Source organism: Cylas formicarius, unplaced genomic scaffold (assembly GCF_029955315.1).
Source record: "Cylas formicarius isolate icCylForm1 unplaced genomic scaffold, icCylForm1.1 PGA_scaffold_10__41_contigs__length_53128322, whole genome shotgun sequence".
Taxonomy (NCBI): Eukaryota; Metazoa; Arthropoda; class Insecta; order Coleoptera; family Brentidae; genus Cylas; species Cylas formicarius.
In genome coordinates this window covers 13,794,697-13,815,716 of record NW_026844214.1, presented here as the reverse complement: position 1 = coordinate 13,815,716, position 21,020 = coordinate 13,794,697, and the positions used below count along the sequence as shown (strand labels likewise).

General features: G+C 32.2%; 1 protein-coding gene across 1 annotated transcript in view; it reads left to right on the top strand.

Moving 5' to 3' along the window:
- The first annotated feature begins 7,924 nt into the window (after positions 1-7,924).
- LOC132695623 (inactive dipeptidyl peptidase 10) overlaps positions 7,925-21,020 on the top strand; it is a 121,635-nt gene continuing 108,539 nt past the window's right edge. The window contains exons 1-2 of the mRNA XM_060659990.1: positions 7,925-8,045; positions 14,089-14,103. Of these exons, the coding sequence (XP_060515973.1) occupies positions 7,941-8,045; positions 14,089-14,103 (120 nt within the window). The 5' untranslated portion in view covers positions 7,925-7,940. The remainder of the gene's footprint in view (positions 8,046-14,088; positions 14,104-21,020) is intronic.

Sequence of the window (21,020 nt, the reverse complement as noted above, 5' to 3'; positions counted from 1 at the left end):
TGTTTTGAAATGCACCAAAATGATTATTCTGCACTGGTAACATTATCCTAGCGCGTCAAATTATTTGCATCACGTTAAATGGTAACAATGCTATTGCCCTACTAGAACGAAACTACTGTCCACAATGGCATTTTCAAATGGTTAGGGAAAAAAACATACCATTTGGTATCCCAATTTCAACAACTTTTGTCTAATACCCCATGTCTAAAATCAATAGTTTATGAAATACAGCCGTTAAAAAAATTACCATAATACTAAGGTATTTTTATTCTATGAAACACTGGGACATTCAATCCAGTTAAGTCCAAAAGTTGTATTTAAATGACCTAAGCAAACTCTTGCAGTGTGTGCTGTGGTGTGCTGATGTACTACTCTATTGAAAACTCCCAGTGATAGATCGTCCACGACATTATCCACAATATTAGCTAAGATATTTACATATCCATCGGCAGTTTGCGGTTCATAAAAAAACTTCCCAAAAAAATTTTCGTCCCCAATACTCCGAGCTACACGTTAATACCAAAAGATTCCTGAAAAACAGCTTTATGTTGTTTTTTTTTATATTATTTCTATTGAACATGCCTAATTTGGTTAATGGCGAATGAATTTTGTAAAATTCGGATTTGCTAATATTACAGTGGACCAGTTCGTTATTTACCTTAATTAAAAAAACGAATTCCTGCGAAATATTGGGAAAGTAAGCACGGAAATATTGTAACATAATTCCCAAAAACCATATTCAATGTTGCTATACAGAAAATAACCCCCTTTCCGCTCGTATCATCCCAAATAATAATTTCATTAATATTTCGCAATCTCGAAAAAATCTGACGTCCCAGTCCATTAGCTCCAATTATGAAATACCAAAAATTTCGATATATTTATTTCGCAATCTCAAAAAATCTGACGCTCTCCCAGCTATTAAATTAGACAATTAAAGAGCCACTTAAAAGAGCTTCAAAATAATATATTACTCAACCACCTTGAAACGGTCGGGAAGATATAAAACTACCCCCAATAATGAAATAACCAAGAATTCTCTTGAAAAAACCTAACGTTGTCGTCGATATTGAATTAGACCGTTGAAGAGCTTAGGACAGCTTAAAAATGATCTCCTACTCAACCACCTTGAAGCGGTCGGGAAGATATAAAACTACCCCCAATAACCTAATATTCCATTTATTTATTTCGCCATCTCAAAAAAATCTGACGTCCCAGATATTGAATTGGACCATTAAAGAGCCACTTAGGAGAGCATCAAAATTATGTTTTACTCTACCATTTCGAAACGGTCAGGAAGATATAAAAACTGATAATGAAATAACCAAATATTCGATTTATTTATTTCGCAATCTCAAAAAAAAGCTCCAAAATGATCTATTACCCAACCAACTTGAAACCGTCGGGAATATATAAAACTACCCCAATAATGAAATACCCAAGAACTCGTATTTATTTCTGAATCTCAAAAAAATCTGAAGTTGTCCCAGATATTGAATTAGACAATTAAAGAGCTACGGCTAAATAAATATAGAAATGAAAAGTACAAATAACATTAAGAAAGTGTCCTGAATATCGCGAGCATCCATGATCGATGGAATGTGTCTTTGCGAGTAAATTTCGAGTCAAAAATCAAACCTCTTCTTTGATAATGGCGAATTTCAGGGTAAGTCATTATTGGTGGTAGTTTTATATATTCCCGACCGTTTGGAGGTGGTTGAGCAATACATTATTTTGAAGTTCTCCTTTGAGATTTCGAAATAATAAAAACGAATATTTGGTTATTTCATTATTGGGTGTAGTTTTATAACTTCCCGACAGCTTCAACATGGTTGAGTAATACATCATTTTGAAGCCTTGCAAGGTGCTCTTCAATGTTCTAATTCAATATCTGGGACAACGTCAGGTTTTTTTGAGATTCCGAAATAAATAAAACGGATTTTAGGGTATCTCATTTTCGATGGTAGTTGTATATCTTCCCGACCGTTTCAAGCTAGCTGAGTAATACATCATTTTGAAGCTCTCCTAGGTGGTGGCTCTTTATTGGTCTAATTGAATATCTGGGACGTCAGATTTCTTTGAGATTGCGAAATAAATAAAACGAATATTTGGTTATTTCATTTTTGGGGGTGGTTTCATATATTCCCGACGGTTTCAAGGTGGTTGAGTAGTACATCATCTTGAATCTCTCCTAAGTGGCTCTTTAATGGTCTAGTTCAATACCTGGGTCAACGTCAGATTTTATTTTTTTGAGATTTCGAATTAAATACAACGAATTCTTGGGTATTTTGTTATTGGGGGTAGTTTTATATCTTCCCGACCGTTTCAAGGTGGTTGAGTAATACATCGTTTTGAAGCTCAACTAAGTGACTCTTCAATGATATAATTCGATATCTAGGACAACGTCATATTTTTTTGAGATTCCGAAATAAATCAAACGAATTTTACGGCATTTCATTATTGGGTTTGGTGGGGGTTGCCGACGGTTTCAAGGTGGTTGAGCAATATATCATTTTGAAGCTCTCCGAAGTGGCACTTCAATGGTCTGGTAGGACGTCTGGAACAACGTCATATTTTTTCGAGATTACGAAATTGTAATTAAATTATTATTTGGGGTGATGCGAACGGAAAAGTGGTTATTTTCTGTATAGCAACATTGAAAATGGTTTTTGGGAGTTCCCTTACAATATTTCCGTGCTTTCTTTCCCGGTATTTCCACAGGAATACGTTTTTTTAATTAAGATAAATAACGAACTGGTCCACTGTAATGTTCGCAAATCCGAATCCAAATCCAAATCTAACTTCAGCCACATGTGTTATGTAATATCTTTCTTGTACTTTCCTTGTTCACTCGAATTTCCTCTTCAGTCTGACGGGTGGAAATATTAGGGATGGCATTTCTACAACACAGCAAAACATACACCTACTACACATATTAGTTATTAGAGGGCGCGGTTTCTGTCAAAATTTAGATTGTCGTTACTTTATAGGATTATTAATATCTTTTAAAAAAGTGTGTCTTGTTTTCAATTTTGCAGGAATTAATGGATGTCGAGTTTATCATAATTGAATGCAAGATAAAAAAAGTAGGTTTGGACAGTACTGGTTTCATGCTTGTTGTTAAACTGTTTTCGCGTAATAACTTATCAAGGTTTGAAATATCGATTCGGCGACAAATTTTTTTTTTGATATTTTATTGAATTACGCTTTGAATGAAAAGTTGATATTTTTTGTTTTGACCAATTATGTTTTTTCATAAAATGAAAAAGTCTTAGAATTGTCTCATATTTTTGAACGGCTTTATTTAAAAAACTATTGTTTTTCGACATGAAGTTTGTTAGACAAAAGTTGTTTAGAATTATTTAGAGAGTCCAAAAAATTTAAAAATAACAGGGTGTTCTATTTAAAATAACAAAATTAAGGTTATTTCCGGCGAAACCAGAAACGTAAGGTAATTGTTTATATGCTACAAATATTTACAATGCTCAACCCTATCAACACACCAAATTGCAAATTTTTATCTCAAGCCATTTTGAAATGCCGCCGTGGATAGTAGTTTTGTTGTCATCCGGTATATGTATTACATAACTGAAGCAATTATTGCACACACTTGACTATGCTGTCTCAATTTTGAAAAAGTACGTTTTTTAAACAGGTTTAATATAAGAAATATTATTTTTTATTAACTTAAACATGTAGAAATTGGCTAAACATTACATCAGACACTACAAAGTACGTTCATTGTATTTTGTTTACAGAATTTTTTAAATCAAATTCACAGATAAGGAATACATCATACAAGCACCAATTTAAATCAATTTGTTGAACCTTGTCTCATACGTGTAACTGCAAGGTGTTTCCTTTTTACGCAGTGAATACGAAAAAAAGAAAAATCTTGTTCCTTTTCTCCTTCCTTTCCAGTATTATATTTTTTACTTTTGCCCTTAAAGGAAATATTTCATTTCCGCTTTCATATGGCCCGCTGTGATTTAAACTTGCATTACTTATTTAACACCTAATCTCAGTTCTAATGATTAACTAGAGCTATTAATTTCAACAATAGCCTCTTAGATCATAAAAGAAGCCCCGGAAATTTCTTTGTTATTAATTAATTTTTTAAGTTTTTTTTTATTCTTCTTATTCTAGTAATATCAAGAAAGAAAATTATGTATCATCGATTTTAATTTGGAAATAGGAATATGAAATGCAATGCTGATGTGTTTTGGCGAATTAAAAAAAAACTTTATACCATCAATGGGAGCGGATATATTATTCCAGTCAGAGCAGTTGTGCAGTTACGTCACGTATAGTGACTTAATCAAATATGACCCGAATGTCTTACCTATATTGCTACCATTTTTTGATATGGATTTCAAAACTGAGAGGCATTATGGCTAAGACATATTACAGCTAGCTAGATATCTGCAAAATGACTTAAGCCGCAATTTCTAAACACCGCTATACTTTTTTGTAAACAAGATTAATGTAAAAAATATGATTTTTTACTAACTCAAAAATGTAGATAGGTATAACTCCAGACCTGACACCACAAAATACCTGAATTTTGTTTGGAATTTTTCGAATCGAAATTACAAATAAGATATACACATGTGGCTAACAATTTAAAACGGTTTGGCTGTTTTCGAGTATTTCTTATACACCAAGTACAAATACATTCTCATAACGTAATATGATTCTTGTCTCTATAACCCCACCGTGTTTCCTTTTAACGATAATGAATACGAAATAAAGAAAAATCTTTTCCTTCTTCTGCTCTTTCCTTTTCAGTTTTATAACTTTTACTTTTGTTCTTCGAAATAGTTCATTTCTATAAATACCGTCTTCCAGATTTTAAACTTGTATAACGCTAAATTTAAAGTTATGAGTTAATGAATTAGTTTGGCATTACGCGACGGCTATTTCTACATTTCCTTTCCAATCAAACTTGACATTTCATCAATGACGTCATAAATGTAACTTTAATATCAGTCGTTGAATATTACTTGGGTATTAAAATTTCGAACTGCTTCAGTTTTCAAAAAAAACCAGATCTAATATTCCATTGACAAGAATTGAGTGAGTTTACGAATGTAAGGGGTGATTATTTCGCTGTTTGGTTTTTCAGCGATCTGTTTTTGACACCTCACTAGTGATTTATGCTATTTGTCTTGCATGCTTATAATTCATTTAATTTTATTATTAAAATCAATGCTCTGTAAAAAAATGTTTCGCACGCTGCTATCATACGGTCGTCATAATTTAATTAATGAACAAGCTATTCAAACCATAGTGACCAAATTTCGCACCAGTTTCACCCTATTGGATATCAAAACATCTAGTAGAGTTCGTACAGGAGAAAATATTGGTGCTGACGATGAGAAAAACGTTGCTCTCAATGATGATCGCTATCCAATGCTTTCCAACGTTCCACAGCACGCGAAACCATGGAGCTATCGCACCATTGACCATTGAATCAATCGTTTAGATAGGAGGCAACAATACACTTACATACATACAGTACCAAAAAGTGTGACAAAAAAGCTTTAAATCGATTACAAATAATTCAAAAAGAAAGCAAACTCAAATGGGCCTCAATCAACAAAAGAGAACTACTTTTCAAAAATTCAAACGGCAGCCAAAATATCTGTCGAGTGATCATGGCAATTAAACACACTTTGCCTTGGTATTTGTAGGTTAATTTTTGATAAAAGATAAACCGGACAGTTTATAATAGACTATAATAGAATACTCCAAGATATCTTAAAAATTTATTTTGCACTCTTTCCACTATTTGGAACCGAATGGACTTAGGTTCCAAATAATGGAAGCAAAAGAAAGCTTATTATAAAGTGTAGGATAATACAATAAGAGTTTTTAAAATCCGTTTTTTTTTTCAACTAATGATTTGCTCCATGTGAGTTTCGTCTAGGATAATTCCCAGGTACCTAATTTCCACGACTCGCTTTAAGTTAGAATTATTGACGAAGTTTGACGAATTTATTTTATTAATATTTTTGGTGAAATAAATCGAAAAGCACTTTGCAGACTTGAAGTATAGGTAGTTATTTTGGAAGGACTGCTCCATTATTAAGAGATCTTAGAGGTTATCAGGGCTATCAATTTGCAAATGATAGTATTCTGCAATACTTGAAACAATGTTTAATTACGTTTATATATAAATTATAAAAAACAGTGGTTCCAGATTGTGATCTCAAAAAGATCCGATGCAACGCTCTCCTTTCGGTGTCTGATGCAAGAGTCAGTCTGATGATGGTGGCATCCATACTTCCTAATCAAAGCGACCCGACCGTATGGTACGGTCAAATACCCTGCTGAAGTCGATATAAACTGTGTCCACCTCAATTGTTTTTGAAAGAAATTCTGAGAAACAATGCAAGTTTGTTTCAAGAAACCTTTTTTTCAAAAATTTTAGCAAATGCAGAAAACTTACTTTAGCGCCTCTAATTTTTTACGTTTTCTCTGTTGCAACTTTTATAAATTGGGATAATTGCACTAAGTTTCCACCTCAAATATAAGTGACTTGTTAAGTATTATTTCAAGCCGTTGTTATCGCATGTTTAAATTTTGGCATACTTCTTGGGAATGTTATATTTTGTGAAAATAGATTATGTTCGTTCATTGTTTTATTTTAGTGTTGCTTAGAATTTAGGTTGGATTTAATATATGCAAATTTTAATGATTGATTTGGCAACGTGTTTACAACTTTTGCAAAATGATTGTTGTTTTACTCTATGTGGAACTGAGATGTTCATTTTCCTGTTGCTTCCAATGAAATCCTAAAATTTTGTGTTATTAAGATTCCAGCCGATATGCTCGAAAAAATAACTCGAAATTTAACTTCTAGTATAGATCATCTAAAAAGTAGCCGTTGCAAAGATTTACTCGAAGTAATCTGTAAAAAATAAATGGATTGATTTTTAATCCCCAATAAAAATTTTAGATTTTTTCAAATTGCATTTTTTTTTCAAAAGTAAATACCAAACGCATAAAAAATCACCCCCTACAAATAGTCTCTAATAATAAACAAGACAGTCTTATTTGAAATGCGTTGTCACATTTCTCACATTTCAAAAGGTTGTTTCATTAAAAAAAAAACACACAAATATTCTAATGCGGTCAATGAATGGCGATTTGTTTACCGATCATTTTCAAACTGTCCGCCCGCCAGTTTCAAAAATCAATAACGGCGGAAGTTCGCCCGAGTGCCGCGAGAGGCAGCGTCGCCGCTTCAGTGACACTGGAATCATCCCCGACTGCGAATGTACCATTTCCGAGACAGCATCCCCTTAACCTGTCAACGAAACGCACGTCCGCCGCCTAAAAGTTCGCCAGAAAATGTAAAACATCGAAGTGCAAAGACCGTAACTAAAAAAAATATGAAACTAAACAAGATCAATGCTAAACCGGCATCCAAAACTAAACTAAAATAATGTAAACTAAACGAATTCGTCTAACAAAAACGGTTTCAACATATCAAGTAAATTGTCCAGGAGTTTCGCAGTCACGGAGGAGAATTTTTTATATCGGTATTTGGGGGCCACAAACGCTCGTAGATAAAATCTATATATCGTTTAGATGTTAAGTGTTAGCCCGTTGATGTTACAATATATAATATTTTTCTATAGTTAGATAGACCTCGATGTGCTCAACTAGATCCTAAACCACCCGTCTTAATATACACGATATATCGATGGAATTTTTGTAACAAAATTGTTTATTTGTGGGGCCACCTTTAGCGAAAAGAAATTTTAGAAACCCGTTAATTAAGTTTTGTATATGATATATAATAATACACGTGACCATATCAAAGCAACAAATTACCAAAATATAATATTTATATCAACCGACACTAGATTATCGCGGTCGTATAAAAACCGAAATATTTTTTTTTACGACGCGGAAATATTAACCACGTGATTATGGCAAATGCTGTTCCTCAAATCAAGCCTGTGATTTCGACTGTGAGCACAATAAATGGACAGCCCGAAGGGGAAATGGACGCCCTTCTGTTGGGACGCACACGGGTAAGTCGTTAGGTATGTCGGTGTGCTCCACGTGTATGTCTGTGTCCTCCCTCACCCTTGTACGTGTTTTGCTTATCGATGTTTACCGCGGGAACGACAAAATTTCGCGTCACGAGCATTTCCCAGTGCTTATCAAAACAAATCATGTAAATAATGTTACTGCTGGTCGTGGAAACATACGAGGACCTAACCCAACTTTTTATTTATTTTTTCGGTCGGCAGAAAAAATTCATTTTGCTTCAGAATTAACGGAAAAGTTCCTCTCACTTTTCAAAATGGCGAATTAAAAATAATATGTTGTCATTCTTGACGTTCCGGATGAAAGTCTTCTTGGGCCAAATTTGATCTTATATCACGTTTTCCAGAATTTTTTTCAGAAGTTTTTCATAATTTTCTTAAATTTATAAGTAAAGACCTTACTTTTTTTCACAATTATTGGAGAATTTTGCTTGTTATATGGTCTTTTAAATGTAAAATCCATTTTTTATTAAGGGTGAACCGAAATATTTATTATTTATTTTATTGTTATTTAAAAGTATCAAAATTATCGATCGATGACGATGTTGAAATCAAACAGCTAGTTTTTCACAAAACTCGTAATCGTACTCGAATGGGTATATAATTTAATAGCCTCACCACTGTGAAGCATGCATAGTTCTCTACCATATGGGTTTTCAATATGGGGTGTCTAAATTACTTGGGCATGTCCGGATTATAGAAAGTAAAGATCTTAGTCCTGAAGATGATAAGTAAAAAGTTACAGGTTTACTTCAAATTTTAATTTAAGTGAGATATTTGTCCAAATATGTAGAGAATGCAGAATTATCTTTAGTGATTAACGTTACTAAAATATGTATATCACTAATTAAAGAATTTTATTCTACTAAATTTTTCAACAAAAAATTAATAGTTTTTAAAACTATTGGTGGTTTTTGAAATATTTCAGTTTCATCGACATTGAAAAAAATTGTACTTACTTAAAAAGTATACTTACAGTTGTTACTAATATTTATTCTATTTAGTTTAGCTTATCACACTTACAAAAATATAATGGATCAAGTTAGCTTGTATTCAAGAAACAGAGCATCGTTGCATATTTTTGAATCGAACATATATGTTAGTACACCCTTTATAAATAACGAAATTCACATTTAATAGATTATACAATAAGCAAAATGCTCAAACAAGTATGGGTTTTATTTATAATGGGCTATTGTTAACTACTGCAGTATACTGTTTTTTTTTAAACAAGCGAAAGCTATTTTGCACAAAAAAAACAGGAAACTGCTAACTCGATTTGAATATTTATTTTTTTTTTTAAATTGTTTATATACAATTTTTGGGAGCGTACCATGGCTTCAATTTATCTTGATGACATTTTGTGTGGCTGTAATTTTTTTCTTTTTAAATATCTCAATATAGAAAAAAAAAGTACGGTTAGCTGGCTAGCTATTTCATATTTTTTACATTATTTTATCTTTATTTTATCGGTATTCAAAGAACACGTTAATTCTAATTATTTTTGTTATATTTTAGTCATAAATTTATAAAAAATTATAAATTTAAAATGTGACCCTTTCGGGGTGGTTCAATTAAGTGTGTATTTATCAAGTTAGTAATTTACAAAGGTCGTTTTGATTTTTCGGTTTGTATAGTTTAATATAATTCGACACTCTGCAATGGAAATGGATCAATCTCTATCAGGTGTCCCAGTAAGGGCCACGACGCATGGGATTTGGAAATTTGGAAAAAAACATTATTAAGCAAATCCACCAAGGCAAAATGTTGGAAATTATTTTTGAGTTTCTGAAATGGCGACTAGGAAGAATAATTCATGTTTAAAATTCGTATCTAAAAAAATGTCTAGTCTTAACCATACTTAAAGCGAATACTATTTTCAAGGTGGAGACAAATATTTTTGTTTACTGCTGCTTGTTCTATCTCTGCTAGAAAAGTAGTAGGAATATTCGAACTATTTGGAAAATAAATTCCGATGACTCCAAACAGGTTTAACGTACTTTATTAAACGTTGCGTCGTAAAAAGGGGCATTTTCTAATAATCGTTTTAATTATGGTTAGTTTTTGAACTGAGGTGGCTTTTACTTGATGAAAATCCATTTAACAATATAAATAAGAACTAAAAGTTCAGATTTTCACGAAATTATATATTTTCACATGACAATTGTTTCGACAACACAATGACAATAAAACCTTAATTAAGGTTGTGAGAATTTAAGTTCAATAAAGGAGAGGTATTTAAATCTAACTGATCGTTAAGCAATACACTTGAATGTCTCATTTTGTTAATCTCCATGGCTTCCAATAAATTTAATTTTCTAGTTTTTGTGCCTGTATGTAAAATATCAAAATTGTCGTCAAAAATGTCTTTTTCTGTGTTTAAGTGTGCAGCATAATTAGAATCTAGCTAGACTATTGTTTTTAAATGCCCTTTTATGTTCGTTAACGCGTTTCTTGAAGGATCTACCTGTTTGTCCAATATACATTTTAGGACAAGATCCGTATTTCAACTTGTAGATACCTGATTTTTGAGATTTTGGACATTTCGTTTTATTGTTTTTTAAAAATTTTCCTATTGTGTTGTTAGTTCTGAAAGCTATTTTTAAACCACATTTTGACAAATGTTTTGAAACTTTTTCACTGGGTTCTCCTATGTATGTAATTGTTTTAAATTGTTCGTGTTCTGTATTAGGTTTCGGATAAATAGAGTTTAGTGTTGTCTGGATTTGTTTTTTATTTATAAAATTATCTATAATGGACGGATTGTAGCCGTTGTTCAATGCAATTTGTTTAATGATATTAAGTTCTTTGTTGTAATTTTCTGTTGAGAGTGGCATATTAAGAAGTCTGTGGATAAAAGAGTGAAATGCAGCTATTTTGCGTGCATAAGGATGATTTGAGCTGTTATGTATGCCTGTGTCCGTGTGTGAAGGTTTATGATAAATGAAAAAATCTTTTTTTTTTGCGTTTTCATAATAGTTAAGTCTAAAAAATTAATAGAATTATCCTGTTCAATCTTGTTAGTTAATTTATACGATTGTGTAATGAGTTAATGTAATTTAAAAAAGAATTCAATTGTCTGTCCGTTCCAACAAAGCAGTCAAAGGCATCATCCACATATCTATACCACCATAGAAAACTTTTACTTAAAGGATGTTCTAGTACGATATTTTCCAAATTATCCATAAAAATCTCGGCTAACAAAGTACTAAGTGGGTTTCCCATAATCAAACCTTTCCTAAAGATGTAAATCTGTCCATTAAATTCAAAATAATTTTGATCGAAAGATACTATTAAGTATTCTAATAAATCTTGTTTCACCAATGGGTTATCTGTTTCCGAGTTAGGGTGAAATCTACTAAATCTATTAAGAAATTAATTAATTTCTAAAACAAAAATATCTAACAGCAAGCCAGTTATTACAAAGTATACCTAACACCAATTTTGCAACAGGTTCATAGACACAACATTTTCTAAAAAGGAAGTTGAATTTCTAGAAAAAGGTTTCGACTTTAACTTACAGCATTCGTACATTAATAGAGAATTAGATTATTTAGAGTTCGATTGTCAGTTAGCAGTTAAGGACATTAACGATTCTAATTTAAACAAACATGTATTACCGAATATAATAAACTCTCAATTAATAGATAACAACAAACACCAAGAAATTTCCCAAAAGTCACTAGTAAAAACTATCAAAAACAAAGTTTCTGAAAATAACGTAATATTTACACGTGCAGATAGAGGGAAGACAGTCATAGCTATCGATCTCCCAGAATATATTTCAAAATGTATCAAACACGATCCTACCGAGCTACATCAAAGACAAGTCAAGGAAGTAATTACTAACTCCACACTATTTAGTGACAAAGACAAGTATTTTTTGAAAATTATGAATCCACAACCGCCGAAATTATATTCTTTAGTTAAATTATATAAACAAGATATGCCCATTAGACCAGTCATGTCTTATGTAACAGCTACTGCAGTTAAACTCTCAACAAAATTAGTAAATATTTTAAAGTTCCACACAAATTTTAAACCAAAATTTGCAATAAAAAATTCTTTTGAATTAATCAACAAAATTATAGATATCAAAACTTATTTCCCAGTATTCCCCCTATGGATGTGATTGAGTTAGTAGATTTCACCCTAACTCTGAAACAGAACCCATTGGTGAAACAAGTTTTATTAGATTGCTTAATAGTATCTTTAGACCAAAACTATTTTGAATTTAATGAACAGATTTACATCTCTACGGAAGGTTTGATTATGGTAAACCCACTTAGTACTTTGTTAGCCGAGATTTTTATGGATAATTTGGAAAATATCATACTAGAACATCCTTTAAGTAAAAGTTTTCTATGGTGGTACAGATACGTGGATGATATCTTTGCTTGCTTTGTTGGAACGGACAGAAAAATGAATTCTTTTTTAAATTACATTAATTCATTACAAAATCGTATAAAATTCACTATCAAGTTTGAGCAGGATAACTCTATTAATTTTTTAGAAACGCAAAACAAATTAGATTTTTCCATTTATCATAAACTTTCACACACGGACACAGTCATACATAACAGCTTAAGACACCCTTATATACACAAAATGGCTGCATTTCACTCTTTTATACACAGACTTCTTAATACGCCACTCTCAACAGTAAATTACAACAAAGAACATAATATCATTAAACAAATTACACTGAACAACGGCTACAATCCGTTTGTTATAGATAAAATTATAAATAAAAAACAAAACCAGACAACTCTATTTATCCGAAACCTAATACAGAACAGGAACAATTTAAAACAATTACATATATATTAGAACCCAGTGAAAAAGTATCAAAATGTGGTTTAAAAATAGCTTACACAACTAACAACACAATAGGAAAATTTTTAAAAAACAATAAAATGAAATGTCCGAAATCTCAAAAATCAGGTGTCTACAAGTTGAAATGCTGATCTTGTCCTAAAATCTATATTGGGCAAACAGGTAAATCCTTCAAGAAACGCATTAACGAACCTTCTAATTATGCTACATACACGTTTTTGACGACAATTTTGATATTTTACATACAGCCACAAAAAGTAGAAAATTAAACTTATTGGAAGCCATGGAGATTAACAAAATGAGACATTCAAATGTATTGCTTAACGTTCAATTAGATTTAAATACCTCTCCTTTATTGAACTTATATTCTGACAACAACATTAATCGACGTTTTATTGTCATTTTTCGGTAGCAGGCAGTTTGTAAATATTACATTTGATAAAGACACGGTGTTGTCGAAACAATTGTCATGTGAATATATATAATTTCGTGAAAATCTGAACTTTTAGTTCTTATTTATATGGTTAGTTTTAGTTAGTTTTGGTTAGTACATTAAAATTCTTTTAGAAACCATGTTGTAACAATGAAAATAGCAAAAATGCTCCCTGGTAGCCATTTCAGAATCTCGAAAATAAGTTCTAGCATTTTCTCGTGGCCAATTTACTTAATAAATTTTGTTTCTAATTTCTAGGATCATCCGTTTCTCTAATACTGTAACTCGTTGCCTTTACTGGAAAACTTGGTACGATCAACTACAAAGAATTTAAATATTCAGAAAGTAAATAATTTATTATGTCTTTTTCCGCTCTGGAAGTAATCGTGGTTCAATAACGCATTTTATTTGGATATTACTTCTTTAAAAAAAGGGAAAAAAATGCTGATTGTTAAATATTTAGCGTGTCTAAAAATTTTCATTTCCTTTGTGAGAATACTAAAATTTTATAAAAATAAGCAACCAAATCTTTTTACGGGATTTGTCTATTAATAAACAATTAGTTCGGTGATGAGCGGGGGTTTAAGCTTCACAGTCATATAAAAAATTATTTTAATTTATAAATAAAATTCAATTTTTAATGATAATTGCATATAAGGACTCCTTAATATTTTTCAGCAGGATCGGCGTACAATCGATTGAACATAAAAATTACACTTCGTGTTCGCCATTATTAATTGTGTTCCTTTATTTTAGGCCGTCTTAGCTGAGGTGAGTAGCGGCATACGTATAATGTTAGTGTAGAATTTAGTCACTTCTAATTAGTCTCACACCCTAAAGACGATTTCCCTAACTACTTTGCCTGGTGTGCATGAAACTATATAGTAGTCTCCTAACTCCAAAGTAAACATTTTTCTATAGCTAATGATTAACGTACAGTTGGTTCCATTGTTGATGGTTTTACGGCGCATCTCCATTATTAATAGAGCTAGTGTGTTGCAGTGTTCATGACCCAAGGCTACTTTTTTTATTAAATGAAAGGTAGCACATTTATAAAATTTTGGATTTTTACCTCTATTATGCGTTAAAGAAAAGGGTAAAACTGGTCTGGATAAGGTTTTTGTAGTAAGATGCAGCGGCGTAGTTAGTTTTCTTCTGAAACTCAAACAAATTTTGATATATAAATTAAATTTCTGTTTTTTCTAATGGAAAATCCTGTATATATTTTAATAATTTCTTTAATAGTTTTGGTTAGTTAAAAATATGTAACACATAAGAGCTTTTTCAAATACAATTTTCTGATAATAGGAAAACGGACAACCGTTTTTCTATTGCTTTCTAATAAAAACACCAGATTAATTTGTATATCAAATTGGCGAGTGAGTCCTTTTCAATAAATTGATGCCGAACTACTACGGGTGTCTAAAAATGCAACATTTTGAGAATCAGTCTGTTTCTAAAAATTCAAAGTAACTATGACCACCTTTCATTTCACGAAAGCCGCAACACGCTAGCTTTAATAAAACCATAATAAATGAGGCACACTGTAAAAAAAAAACTGGAAATCTGTAGTATCGAATTTAATATAATTGAATCGGTTATTTGGAAAAAGGTATCTGCGTACTCATGTGTTTCTATATCTGCTTTGATCATGAAACCTCTTATGAGAAAAGATTTCAGATTACTCATGAAACCCCCTTTATATACATTTATTTATACACATAAAATAAATTCGCCACTTTAATTATAAGCCGTTAAGATTAATTTTAGACATTCATTAGGTTAGGGTTTTTTTACATAAATTTATTTCTTTCGTTTTGGTTTAACAATGAGTTTTATATATTTTGAATAGATAAATGGATTTAAAACTTAAGTTTCGCCACAACTATATGTGACACGGTCTATCTTTATACAACCGAACAGTGCCTTATCACGGTATGCTGTCTCTAGTTTTATTTGTTTATTGTATATATTGTGTATATGCTTATTTTTATTAAATTTATATAATTCTTTTACTTGAACTCTTTTCCAAATCAAAGTTTAAATTAATTTTAAAAAAAGTATTAAGTTGTTATCACACCTTATAAAGATACAAATACATCGCCTTTATCACCAAACAATTTTCTTTTCCGTTACAATCTATTCGTTAAAATTTGGCGTGTATTTAAAAATTTCTATAAGGTTACAGTATTTTTTGCAAGATCAATATTCCATTTTGTTTTGATTACGTAGAAAACCGTTTTTCGTTTGTGTTTAGTCAGGCGCAAAATGTTAATTTTCCGCTTGACTTTTCCAACCTAATATGCATATATATTTATATTCGAAAACAAAAGCTGTTTAGGCCAAACTCGCTTTATTAATATATCGTGGAGCGATCGTGTTTTTGATATGTATTATTTATGTATATTTAATTACCTAATAAATTCAATAAATAACATTTTTAGTCAGATTGTAATCCATTTTTGGCGCTTCGTAGATAGTCACGATGGTATGCAAATTTTAGGCCAGTTGCGCCTCTAAAAAGCTGTAAACAACAATATTTCAAGCTCAGTTTCAATTCTCGATAGTTTACTAGTAATCCGATGCATTTTAACTTAATTTTTCGTTTATAAGATTTTATATTTAGCCTATAAGTGGAATTTTAATACAACCACATTTCCCACCTTTAAAAAAAAAGTCGATTTTTAGGCAGCACAAAATCAGAGAACGTTCGTCAATGCAAAAGGACCTGATCGAGTTGGATGGTGTGATATAATATAAAATACGGTTATAGTATTTTTACGATAAGTTTTAAGTGACATACATAACGTGGACAAAATTTATCACGTTGTTACGTCTACAAGGGTCGATCTTAAATCGGCAGCATATCGTTTCAGTCCCAAAGGATATTCACCACTGTCATTACTATTAATCACTTAACTATATTAACTATAGACCAATAAGTAAGATGTCAGCGGTACCAATTTTTTTTGAAAAACTGTTAGATGAATATTTATTCAACCTGATTAAAGAATTTCGTTAGTCCTCACCATTGTGATTTTTACCCCGGTTGTTCAGTCGAAACTACTTATTAACATTTACCAACTACTCACATGAAAATTTGGATCACTAAATGCAGTCTATGTAGACATTAGCAAAACTTTCGATAAAATAAGTCATGATGTATTATTAAAACGAGTTGCTAGAGTCTGTGTTAGCCACATCAGGCACTTGGAAATCATTTAACATGTATTTTGACTTGAGTTTGCTCGTTTTGCTTGGATGCAATTTGATTATTTGCTTACATCGCTAGATAATGTGCTGAAATTACGAATGTTAAGGTAATTGTTTGCTTATGTAACTCGTTTGTTTTTGAGGAGCTTTTATATCGAAGCCTGGTTTGGGGTCCGCAGTACAGGGTCTACAGAAATCGGTTGTAAAGGGTTCAAAATAAACTCCTAAAGTGTATCTCATAAATAATATTCCGTTAGCTAATATAAGACTGGCGGTTATAAAATTATCAATTACCCCTACAACGCTCTCCCCATTTTGTCAAATATTCCAATAAATTCCCATTTCGTCTCTTCTCAGATTAAGATTATCCGAAATGTTTCATGTTTGCTTAGAAGAACTAATTCTGCGCAAAATTGTTCATTATATAGAATATAAAGGACCTGAAATGTGATACATAAGACTTTTAATCAACATCACAAAATGACTTTTATATAAAACTTCCCCGTAGACAAAGTTTTTGCTATTCGTTTTTGTTTCATTGTTGATTAATTTAAGAATAATTAGTGTGAATGTTATACAAAATCGTTACACAATGTTTGTGTTCAGCTCTAGCGTGCCCAATTGTAACCAAATCAATAAATAAAATAAATGTCAAGCAATGCCGTGTTTTGCCTCACAAGGCCTCTTTAATTGTACCTCTTTCCTTTCCATTTACTGGAACAAAAAGAGACACAAATAACCTTTAAAACTATTTTTTTCTTAGCGTCAAATTTGGCACGTGAGACAAAATCAATTTAATTGACTAGGAAGGTACCAGATGTCGTCGCGATGGTGAACTCTAAACACATAATGAAGAGTAAAATTACTGGGTTTATAGTTCCTCAAAGTCAAAATATAAGTGTGGATTTAACAGAACGACAGTGGCTTTTTGCTTATCTTATTTTGGCATTGTTTAGAATTGCTTTTCTTCCATTGTGAATTCACTTGAAGTCACCTTTAAAATATTTCGTCATTTCGTCATAATAAATAATAAAAAAGTCTATGGTCGTTGCATATTTAAGATAAAGGTTTCACGGTCAAATTTTTGCAGCAGACACATTTATGGTTTCCTCTTTGATTTTTCGAAAATGCAAAATATTGGAAAGCGAATACAGTTTGGCTGTAGTGCTGATAGGGGATCCCTAAACTTTTTTTTTAATTCCAATGTGTGGTGTATAATTCAGGGCATTGTTAGGTTTGCCTGAAACCTCATTGGGTGATTGACGGATTAGGGTGAAAATTCATTGGAGATACAAGTCGCCAACGTATTAAGAAGTTACCTGATCTCACTTTAAAAAAATCCATCTCATACAGCCGAAACTTAACGCGCGGGTTAAGTGGTGCCATTTTTCCTCGCCTCTTGCAATTTGTCGATTTTTTGCTTTCCGCTTCTTTTTTAACTCACCGTTAGTTAAAGAGCTTCGTCGAATAAATTCGTTATTTCTCTTACCGTGCCGCGAGCAAAGCAAAAAAGAAATCGATCGAATTCGGTCGTCGGAGTAGAAGGGGTGGAAATGAAAAAGGGAGAAATCTAATAATCAGACGTGTTTCGAACATCCATTCGAAGTTCTATTGGGGAAAATCGGAAAAAATCAAACTGACGGGTAATATGCTGGGATACGCTTCGGGGTGCTGCCTGGAGGCGATTTCAGTCCTTATATTTTGCTCACTCTCCGCGATGGTGGGCATATGACGGTATCATAAAGGGGGATGGCATTGTTTCCATCTTATCGTGTTGCAAATATCCTGATGTGCTGAAACAATATTAATAAGAGAATAGCATAGGAAAATTAGAAATTTCACTCAATGGACCTTTACAAAATATCTTTAGGCAAACATTACCCATAAAAAAAACAGTTGTTTTTGTAACAATAGTGGTATTGTTTCTAAGAATTGTTTATTTTTAATGTGACAACACCGTGGAGGACTTTTATACTCATATCCTCAAGTATTTTTTGTAGGAACAGTAACTTTTTAAAAGAGAAAGTTGTTTTGCGATATTGTTATTACAAAGACTCATAGCAAAAACACCGCGGTACTATGAAGTGTGCAAAGAACTTAGCGGTTTGAATTCTGCATGCGGATGTTTTCAAACGTAAGACGTGTTTCATAGACGGGTGTACTTAATTGCTTGTTTCGTGTATTTGTGCTTCGTATTGTGTATTGTAGATTTGCAAAGAACGTTCAAAGGCATTAGGTGTGGTTTGCATTATCTGTAAGTGTGTCAAATTTGCTTAATTTAACCATTTAAAATATAATTACGAAAATTTTAATATTTTTTCTTTATAATCGCATACGCCAATGATTGATTGCACATCCTACGTGGTTAACGTAACAACCATTCATAAGTAGGCAACACTCCTCACCTCACCCATCCTTTACCTAAATGACTCTATTTGCACACAACAGCAATTTTATGAATGACTCCAAAGCCTAAACTCATTGCTCTAAAATCACTAAAATCTAATCCCGACATCGGAATCCTAAAAATAGATAAAGGAATGCTGCGGGGGTCATCAACACAAGTGAGTATCAGGAAAAGATTCAAGATATTCTTACAGATGGATCATATCGTCAACTTAAAAAAGATCCTACGTCATCTATGGAACGCAACCGTAAATCTGTTATTAAGGCTTCCTATCTATCAGACTCTGTGAAAAAGTCAATGACTTTAAAATTCCTAGTCTCTACGGACTTACTAAGATTCTCAAACCAGGATTACCCCTTCGACCCGTTATCAGAACCATTGGGTTTCCAACATATTCTCTAGTAAAATAGCTACTATATTAAAACTCTTGACAGGGAAAACCCAAAGTTTCGTACTTAATTTCTTTCATTTCATTGAAAAATTTAAAAGCATTACATTAGAACCACAAGATATTCTGGGTAGTTTTGACGTAGAATAATCCCTTTTTACTAAAGTCCCCATTCCTGAAACACTCAACATCATTTCAGATGTATTATAATCCGAGAATCTGGAACCAAACTTTCTCACCTTAATTGAAAAATGGAACATATTTTTCTTATAACGGCCAAATTTTTGAACAAACGTCGGAAACAGCTATGGGTTCTCCATTATCACCAAGAAGAAAGCTTCCAACTAAAACCAAAATTATGGAAACGCTACGTCAATGAACAGCTATGGATTCTTCACTATCACCAGTCATCGCGAATATATTTATGGAAGCTTTTGAGAAAAAAGTTCTCGACACCTTTCATCTAAAAACAAAATTATGGAAACGCTACGTCGATGATTCTTTTGTTATTTGGCCTCATGGTCAAGAATCCCTACTAAATTTTTTTGGACATTTAAACCCTCTACACCCTAACATACGTTTTACCATTGAATTAGAAACTAAACCTCCCATTCTTAGATCCTCTTATCAATAGAAAATCGGACGTAACATTGGGTCATTGTATTTACAGAAAACCTATGCACACAGACTGATGCATTGTCATATCAGTTATCACCTCTCTTGTTAACAGAGCCGTAAAACTATCTCAGCCCTAGTCACTGAATCCAAAATTAAAAGTGAACTGAGGTGGCTTTTACTTGATGAAAATCATTTATCAAAATAAATAAGAACTAAAAGTTCACGAAAGTTCACGAAATTATATATTATGACATGACAATTGTTTCGACAACACCGTGTCTTTATCAAATGATAAAGACACGGTGTTGTCGAAACAATTATCATCTCATAATATATAATTTCGTGAAAATCTGAACTTTTAGTTCTTATTTATTTTCAGAATTAAAATACCTTACCTCTGCTCTTCCCTCTAATAATTTCCACATTAAAGATATTAAGCGTTCCATTACAAAATACACTCCACCACAACCTTCCAAGGAATCCGACACTTCATACATTCAAAACAAAGAGTACATTGGGGAGACTAGACGAAAAATATCAACTACGCTCAAAGAACATGAAATAGTCTTAAGACTTAGTAAGTAGTTGCCGAACACAATCACGAAACCGGACATAGAATTAATGTAATCAATTCTTCTACCAACGAAAAATCCGAGAATCTATAGAAATCTGTAAGTAACCATACAATCTTAACCGCAACTCAGGGTTTTCACCAATTTGGGAATCAGTTATCCGAGACGATGCTGACAGAATAAAATGCGAGTCGGTTTCAGTTAAGCTCTGAAGAAGCTAACAGGATGAATAGTGCTGTCTCTTTTAGTTGAACATCTGAGGTTTTATGTGACATATACTTTTGGTTTCGCGGTTCTTTTTTCGGACTGCCTCAATCAATATTCCGTTGATAGTTACTCCTTAGATAAATATATTTTGGCATATAACAAATACAATTAATCGATTGGAAAATATGCTGTTTCATTCCTATCTGAAAGTGATTTATCATATCCGGCTACACTTTGAGATCCGTCGAAAATGTTCAGACGTAATCAATTATTCACTCGTTCG